This window comes from Papaver somniferum, chromosome 6 (genome assembly GCF_003573695.1).
Source record: "Papaver somniferum cultivar HN1 chromosome 6, ASM357369v1, whole genome shotgun sequence".
NCBI classification, from domain to species: domain Eukaryota; kingdom Viridiplantae; phylum Streptophyta; class Magnoliopsida; order Ranunculales; family Papaveraceae; genus Papaver; species Papaver somniferum.
In genome coordinates this window covers 102746293-102755184 of record NC_039363.1, presented here as the reverse complement: position 1 = coordinate 102755184, position 8892 = coordinate 102746293, and the positions used below count along the sequence as shown (strand labels likewise).

Here is an 8892-nt window from a genome sequence, read left to right as displayed (position 1 = left end):
CTCTTGTTTTTATTCATAAAAGTGGGGTTTTTGTTGTGTATTCATTTGAAAGAATGAACTTTTTTTTTTCTTCTTAATAACGAATTTTTTGTAGAATATAACGAAGTGTAATGAAGTTCATAGAATATAATGAAGTGTAAAATTTTCATGAAACAAAATGAACTCAAATCTACAAAAAGTCTGATAGTTCATCAAACATAATGAACTGCTACAAGAAATATGTAGGAATTAATATGAAAGGGTATTTTTGTCCATTTAATATTTTCAAATAATTGTGGATCAAACAGGAAACGTCTTTTCCCGCTGGACCAAATAGTCTCGAGACCATCTAAAAAAAAGTATCAAACAATTATTTCCCAAAGTTAATATGGATGCCTTTAGCCAGTTTCCTTATGGGCGCCCTTTCCTTATGGTGTCCCATACAGTTTGTAGAAGCGAGAGAGGAAAAAGAGGGAGAGACCGACCGAGCGAGAGTTAAAAACTTTAACGAGTAATGACTGCGTAACCCACGAGGGAGAGAAGAGAACACACATTCATTAGTTTTAGGGTTTCGTTTTTGTTGTCTTTGGCGGCATTGATTCTGATTTCTAAACAATCATCATCAATCACGTTTGATTTTCCCGCTGTTCATCCGTTCATTAAATTTAACCCCTTTTCCAAATTGCAACAACCAACAACTACTGAGAGAACTCGATCGAGAAGAAGAAGATAAACGGGTTTTTCTCACGCGTTCTATAATTATTGAGGGCATTGAAGCTGGAACGACGCAAACCAATCTTCTAATTCTCATCTCCAGTCGATTCATTGGTGGGTTTGTACCCAGAGAAAGAAACGAGTGAGGAGTATATAAGGAATCAGTGGTTTGGGCTGGAGATTGGAGATTGGAACAGTGGGTTGATTGATTTCAACTAGGAAATCTTTCTCCTTTTTAAGGGGTTGATTGGATTAGGGTTTTAAAGGTCTGGAATTGTTGCAGTGGGATTCTTTCCTTCTTGTTGGCAAGTCTTTTCTTCTTCTGCTCTCTTTTTTTTGTTGAAAATCAAAATACAATGCACATTCATACTCTATTGACAGATTACTAGGTTACATATTGTAGAAATAAAACCTTCAAAACCCTAATTGTAATAATGCCACCTGCAAATACGATACTTTGTGCTGCTGCAATTTGAGGATGCATATTGTAGAAATAAGACCTTCATAACCCTAATTGTAATAATGCCACCTTCAAATACGATACTTAGTGCTGTCCCTCTTGTGGTAGTACCAAAATAAGCACTTTCTTGAAATTTTAAGATACTGGGTCGATATGAGGGAATAAAAATTATGTCCTGTGGGGATAGATTCCCACCAAAACTAGGTGGTTTATATTATCAAACTATATACAATAGTGACTGATTTAAGGTGGTTGGCATTTTTTGGAGAAAGATGTTTGATACCTTTGTAGGTGGTTTATATGATCTAGGCAGATATGACAGCAATGCATAGGTGGTTCACATAATCTAGTTAAGGATGATTTCCCTTTATTCCGGTGGCTCATATTTTAGTACTCGAGATTGATTGCATCCAATTCAAGGCGGTTCATGTCATTACTAATCGGATGATATAAACCAGAGCCACCTAATGGGAAGTGATATAAATCAACTATACTTATTAAATGGTACCAATACCAAAAATTCATGATTAAAGAAAAATCAACAACATTTTAATTTCCACTTCAACGATCGAACACACAAACAAGAAGTTGACATGTTAAAGAAAAAACAACAACATTTCATCACCATTAGTACAAAATCAAACAAACTTTTGATGATACAGTAATAAAGAGAGAGAGAAGAATTGCTACGCCGGGAGGATTCCGAGAGTTAAAAAGAGAGAATTCTTGTGTTGCTGCCAAGAAACCAAGGAAGAAAATGGGTCTGAATCGCAGGTGTTTTGGAGTTGCTAAGATAATGGAAAGTGATATTCTAAACCACACCTTGATGTTATCACCAGAATATCACTTTCCATTATCTTAGCAACTCCAAACCACCTGCAATTCAGACCCATTTTCTTCCTTGGTCTCTTGGCAGCAACACAAGAATTCTCTCTTTTTAACTCTCGGAGTCCTCCCGGCGTAGCAATTCTTCGATATCTCCAGGTCTCTCTCTCTTTATTACTGTATCATCAAAAGTTTGTTTGATTTTGTACTAATGGTGATGATGAAATGTTGTAGTTTTTTCTTTAACGTATCAACTGCTCGTTTGATTTTAATCTTTCTCATTTGTTTGTTCGATCGTTTGAAGTGGAAATTAAAATGTTGTTGATTTTTCTTTAATCATGAATTTTTCGATATTGGTACCATTTTATAGGTTTAGTTGATTTAATCTTAGTGGTTTTCTCGACCGTTCAAGGGGACATTAAAATGTTGTTGATTTTTCTTTTTCTAATCATGAACTTTTTGATATTATTACAATTTTGTAGGTTTAGTTTTGGTGATCCATTTGATTTTAATATTTGTCATTTGTTAGACTCAAACTAATACTGGTAGAAACAAATCAGTCATGATATTTTGCCATCAAACTGATCCAGACCGAGCAGGTTACCAGATGTTACTTCAGTTTGGTTTTAGTGTGTTACATCAGTTGCTTTATTAGGAAAAATCTTGATAAATGGATGGATGATCCTAACACTATTGCTTGCCTAGTACAGTGGTGTTAAATTGTTTGGTGTTGTCTTCAACAGCCCAAACATTGCCATTCAACTTTCATATGAAAAACCTTGACAAATGGATCAATTGCGGATCCTGACATATCTGCCTTGTGCAGTCATGTCAGATTCTTTGGGTTTGGTGATCACAGCCCAATCAATTGCAGTCATGTTAGATTCTTTGGGTTTGATGATCACAGCCCATATCTGCCTTGTGCAGTCATGTTTGATGATCACAGCCCATATCTGCCTTGTGCAGTCATGTTAGATTCTTTGGGTTTGATGGATCAATTGCAGTCATGTTAAATTGTTTATGCAGTCATGTTAGCTAACAAGGCGGTTCATGTCATTACTAATCGGATGATATAAACCAGAGCCACCTAATCTTAATAATAAAAAATTACACATGATTATATATGTGTGGTTTTGTTGCATTTGTTGGAAAGTCTATTCTTTGCTTGGATATTGAATGATTTTGAATGAAATGGACCTCGCACATTAAACGCTAGTGATGCTAAATGAATCTCTTCCATTATATTGGCTAATGGAAGCTTTAGTTCTGCTTAAGAAGGATGTATCATCATTGTTCATGATAGCTTAAAACAGGGATTTATTAACTTGTCTGTTGGTCGATGGGCAGGAAGCTACTTGATAGTGGCTTTGATAGAGCCGCTGGAGTTGGGACTTTCTCTGATCCTGTGTGTATTAAACTCTAGTGCTCGAAATCAGATATGGCTGGATTTGTAACTGGGGATCCTTCAAATCATGCAGTGGCTGAGAATGCGCCTAGCAACATTTCTCCAGACAAACAGGAGGAATCTGACTGTTGGTATTTCTCAAGAAAGGAAATAGAAGAAACCTCCCCATCTAGAAGCGATGGCATTGACCTGAAGAAAGAGACATATTTACGCAAGTCATACTGCACATTTTTACAAGATTTGGGCATGCGCCTTAAAGTGTGAGTACCCAAACTCGATCTCGGCCTCCTGTGTGATTATCTGTTTTCTCCCTTTCCCTCTATGTTTTCCCATTTTTAATCATTATCGATACAAATATTTCTGTCTTTCCAATTTTGGATAAGTCAAGCTGCCAAATAGACTGTAGAGTTAGTTGGAACTAATTGATTTAAAATGCTCGAATTCTACAACTAGTTTCTATTAAGCAGCATGTGCAAGTGCTTGGTTATGGTTGATGGCTTCTTAGTTGATTACAAGTGCTTTAGTGCTTACTTCGTAAGAGAAACATTTTTGTCCTACTTTGAAGTTTGAACTCTACATATATTTGAATATTTGCCTTCCTGCATTCGTAGCTACAAGCCATCCACTCCCTCCACAGCTTAGAGTTCTGTGATGCCATGGACGGGTCTTCTAGGATCCCAAACGCATGGGTAATTTGTATAGTGATGGTAGTTTTTCAGTGTTGTGCTAGAACACAGGTTCAGTATCTTTTCTTGCACTCTTGAAGTTCTGCATCATCTGCTGTTTGCCAGATTTATTTTGCCTAGCTGTACTTTCTTGATCTTGATTTTTAATTTTTAAATCTGAAAATGATTCTCCGTGCTATATGTTTGAGTTCACAAACTTTTATTGATGACCCGGAAATGTTTTTGTAGTGTGCAAAGATAGTTTTGTAAGATGTTGGCCATTATCGTTGAATATTATTAGCCCGCTCTTGTATTACTCTTTAAGAATCTCTACTTCTTTAACTTTTATAGTCTTATTTTTAGAGAATGCACAAGTATTTTTTTCACAATGTGATTTGTTATGGTTTTCAATGCAGACCCCAGGTAACTATAGCTACGGCCATAATATTTTGCCATCGCTTTTTCCTTCGCCAGTCTCATGCAAAGAATGATAGGCGGGTGAGTACATGTTCTGTTTCAAGAGTATGTTCTTCTAATGTGATTTCTGCTAGACTGCCACCTATTTTTTGTCTGATTGCATAAGACATGCCATGATATTATCTTTTGTTCCATCCGGAACGCAATCATAAAGTAGGCATTAACTTTAGCTTAAACATACCATCTGCCAAGTTTCGTGTTAGGTAGTATCTGGAACGCAATCATAAAGTAGGCATTAACTTTAGCTTAAACATACCATCTGCCAAGTTTCGTTTTATGTAGTTTATGATAGTTTAGAATTGGTTTTGCAGTATTTATGTTTTCATGTAAAGAGCAATCTATTTAGATCAATAAGGCATAGCATGGTCTGGTGTCAAAAATATATTCATTATAAATCAAATCAATACTGCAATGTTTGAAAAGACGTTGAGGCGGCGCGATGCGTTTTCTTTTGGCAAGGCTAGGCTGTGCCTGGTTGCAGGCTGAAGGCATTGCCTTACATTGCTAAAAGAAAATGCTAGAATAATAAGTAAATATACATAACTAAAAGTTTATACGAAACTAGCTAACAAATCAGTACAGCGTCTACCTTTAGTATCTTCAGCATCGAATATATGTCTTTCTTAAATAGTATTTTAACTGCATGAAAAGAAAGACTCAACAAAGGCCCCAAGGCGCAGGTTGAAGACTTTTTAAAGCTTGTATGCGTGCACCTCAAACAAAATCCTTGCGCAAGCATCAAGGCGAAAAAGCATTGAGGCCCAAAAAGAGTTCTTAAACATAAGAAATGTGTAGGCCATGGAAATCGTATTAATGTTATTACAACTCAAAAAGAATTATAGTTTTAAATCTCTTTAATGTTGGGAGTTTGACCCTGACAAAACTAAATGGTTGGACCTTTCTGAAAAGGTTTCGGAAGAAATAGTGGTAAACAGTTGTTGATGTGAGGAAATTCGCTTCTCCTGGTATATTATCATAAATTTCAGTGCTTAACAACAGTGAAATTGGCAGACCGTTTGACAAATTTAAATGGTTTTGCAGACCGTCGCAACGGTTTGTATGTTCTTGGCGGGAAAGGTTGAAGAAACTCCTAGGCCACTGAAGGATGTTATTGTCGTTTCCTACGAAATTATTAACAAAAAGGACCCTGCGGCTGCCCAGAAAATCAAGCAGAAGGTACTTTTTCTCCTGGTGAAGCTTTATACTTATTTGTCATTCTATCAGATATCAGCTCATTTAGCCTCACTTTTCTTGAACGCTGGCACTAAACTTCTACACTTCTGTGCTATCAATGGTTCCAGTCTGTCTTTTGAATACATACACATAACTCGCTCTTTTTTATCCTTGAAAGAAATTTTGAATTATCATTGCCAATTTTAAGGTTGTGCTTGATAGGAAGGAAGTAATTTTATGGAAAAAGCTTTTCCACAAAACTATTCCTTGGGGAGGCACGGAAATTCTAACCATAAATTAATTTAAAATTTCACTTTTAATCGCTCTTATGAGCCCAGCTCTCATGGAATTTATTTGAAATCACTAATCAGACATAGGAATATGTGTTTCCACAGAACAAAGCCAATTTAATAGAATCAGTACGAGTGATAGTGTTCCTACAAACTAACATGGGGTCAACTTACAATATCTCCTATACCTGAAAGCCTACTCATTTTGATAATCCTTTTAAATATGAGTAGTTGCATATATTTGTTTCAGAGCACACTCTTGCATGTCAAACACTACCCCCGCCCATTTTGTGTGCATCTACATCACATGAAGCAACCAGCTCACTTAATCTGTCCCGTAACTTATTTCTATATTCTTAGCTTTCTGTCAACCTATTAGATTTCATCCTACCGCCTACCATATGCAGGAAGTATATGAACAGCAAAAAGAGCTGATTTTGCTTGGAGAGAGGGTTGTACTTGCAACTCTTGATTTTGACTTCAGTCTCTTCCACCCGTATAAACCCCTTGTTGAGGCGATAAAGAAATTCAAAGTTGCACAGAATGCCCTTGCCCAGGTTGCATGGAATTTTGTCAACGATGGGTACGCTAGAGATAATGTTTTTCCTCTTGCATTCACAATAATACCAACTTTCTCGCATTTCTTACTTGCTGGAAAGCACTGTGCAGGTTGCGTACTTCTCTATTTCTGCAATTTAAGTGCCACCATATTGCTGCTGGTGCTATCTTCCTTGCCGCAAAGTTTCTCAAAGTGAAGCTCCCATCGGATGGAGAGAAACTCTGGTGGCAAGAATTTGATGTCACCCCACGGCAATTGGAAGGTCAGTGTGCTTATCTTCTCTTAGAAAGTTGGTTAAAATATAGAACAGAGGTAGTTTCTTGTCCAAAATTTTGTGAGCCAGTGAGAACATGTCTATTATTTTCATTGATCGTCTTTCTGGAATGTTTTTTCATATTTTGGTTACTCTAATTTTGTTTAATTGGGTAGTATCTTTGTATTTTTCTTATAGAGGTGAGCAATCAAATGTTGGAACTATATGAGCAAAACCGTCTAGCAGCTCAGCCAGGAAGTGAAGTTGAAGGAAGTGCTACAGCTGGGGTTCAGCGGTCCTCAACAAAAGCACCTAAATCCAGTGAGGAACCAGTTCCTGTAAACGGTCATGGATCTGGTACGGCATCATCTGTGAAAGCTGAGGCAGCGGTCCCCCCATTAACTAGGGCAGTGTCTGAACATTCATATGGTGATAACCAAAATGGATCCCAGAGAAGTACCCAAAATCGAAATAATGACAATGGGAGAACAGAGATGACAAGTGTTACCCCAATACGCAAGATCGACGGTGATAGTAAAGGTCGCACACATACTGACTGGGAACTAAAGGTGGATGGTGAAACTAAAGAGTGCCAACATTCTGAACAGGACCAGAAGATGGATAGTGAAACTAAAGATTACCATCATTCTGAACAGGATCATAAAGGGGATGCTGAAACTAAAGATCGCCAACATTCTGAACAGGAGTCGTTGACCTGCAGGGGGGAGAATGTTAAAGAAACTTCTAGCAGAGATAGGTCAGTGTCGGACCATTCTGTTGCCGAGGATCAAGAGAGGAATAGCGAGAGAAGGGAAATGGGGGAAGCAGGCGAAGAAAAGACGAATGTTGATGTTTCCCAGTCTGGCAGCAGAGGTGGCCGGAATTTGGATTACAGGGAAGGCTCTCTGAGTCAGTCACCACTTGATGCTATAAAAAAGCTTGACAGAGATAAGGTCAAGGCAGCTCTAGAACGAAGAAAGTCCCGTGTTGGAGTTGCAAAGAAAATGGACCTGATGGATGACGATGATCTTATTGAAAGGGAGCTGGAAGATGGCATTGAGTTGGCAGTCGAGGACGAGAAACTAAAGCAGGAGAGACGACAGAGCTGGCCTAACTCCTCGAACAGTCAAGAACTTGAAAACCAGAAATCTGGCAGAGATCGAGATGAGGATATTAGACATGTAAATCACTCTGGAGGACTCAAGGGGAGGTCATCTTCTGGAACCAAAGGGAAAAGCCTTGAAGACAGAGAAGTTCATTCATTTGATGATGGAAATAAGAGAGAATTCCAGTCTCCTGAGTCGAGTAATCGGAAAAGAAAGGCAGTTAGCCCAGATGTCGATCACGTGTAAGGAAACCAGTTTGGCAATTCTGTGTCAGAATACCACAATGATCACAGTCATCAAGACAGGGTTGACATGTAGATACGGACCACAAATGCCACATACATGGAAAATGCCACATACATGGAAATGAAGTTAACACGGGGGTTCGTGTTTTGAGGTACGGGAAAAATTATACTGGATATATGAACGGAAATTGCGTGGTTGCAGAATATGTAAACGTTCATCATTGTTGTATCCCTCTACATTATGAAATTTAACACCAATTTTTCTTATTCTTTTCTTTTTTACTTGTAAGAAAAATTTTGTTAGTTTTCAGCAGGAGCAAGTTTTGCTGCTGATTATTTGGTTATGGGAGAAAAAGCTTATAAATAAACTTTGAATTTTTTGATTGCCAACTCCAGACCTTGGGCCTAAAACTATTGTTGCAAGCTTGTACTGTCCTGGTGGCCCTCCTCAATAACATGGTCCCTTCAAATGACTTGTTTGTAACAGCATCCCATTAGCAAAAGTCCCAGGTTTGCTTTATTTCCTAGATAAGCAGTCCCATGCCTGTCGAGAACAACATAGTACAGTAAGGTTCTCTTTCAGTAGTGTGTGCACTCTGTTTGAAAACTCTTAATCTGCCTGCTACATCAGTTTATTTTCACAAAAAATCAACTCATTATCTATGTCTGAATCAGATCAAGGAAACTCTGAAATTAAAATAAAAATGTTACAATTCTCGAGCCTCGGCGGAGTTTCTACCA

General features: G+C 37.8%; 1 protein-coding gene across 2 annotated transcripts; it reads left to right on the top strand.

Annotated features, from left to right (window-relative positions):
* The first annotated feature begins 408 nt into the window (after positions 1-408).
* Positions 409-8418, top strand: LOC113288651 (cyclin-T1-3-like). Of its 2 annotated transcripts, none has more exons than XM_026537754.1 (7): positions 409-959; positions 3326-3643; positions 4465-4546; positions 5567-5701; positions 6396-6571; positions 6658-6809; positions 6999-8418. In XM_026537754.1, the coding sequence occupies exons 2-7, from the start codon at positions 3417-3419 to the stop codon at positions 8150-8152; spliced, it is 1926 nt and encodes a 641-aa protein (XP_026393539.1). In that variant the 5' UTR covers positions 409-959; positions 3326-3416; the 3' UTR covers positions 8153-8418. The 2 variants fall into 2 exon arrangements, with proteins under 2 accessions (XP_026393539.1, XP_026393538.1); XM_026537753.1 differs by having other exon boundaries at positions 409-998.
* Positions 8419-8892: the final 474 nt, after the last annotated feature.

Excerpts from the sequence above, each read along its gene's own strand:
- LOC113288651 (XM_026537754.1), top strand. The coding sequence starts at position 3,417 with ATGGCTGGATTTGTAACTGGGGATCCTTCAAATCATGCAGTGGCTGAG. Across the intron at positions 4,547-5,566 it reads ATGCAAAGAATGATAGGCGG|ACCGTCGCAACGGTTTGTAT; the intron begins GTGAGTACATGT and ends ATGGTTTTGCAG. Across the intron at positions 6,572-6,657 it reads TGGAATTTTGTCAACGATGG|GTTGCGTACTTCTCTATTTC; the intron begins GTACGCTAGAGA and ends AGCACTGTGCAG.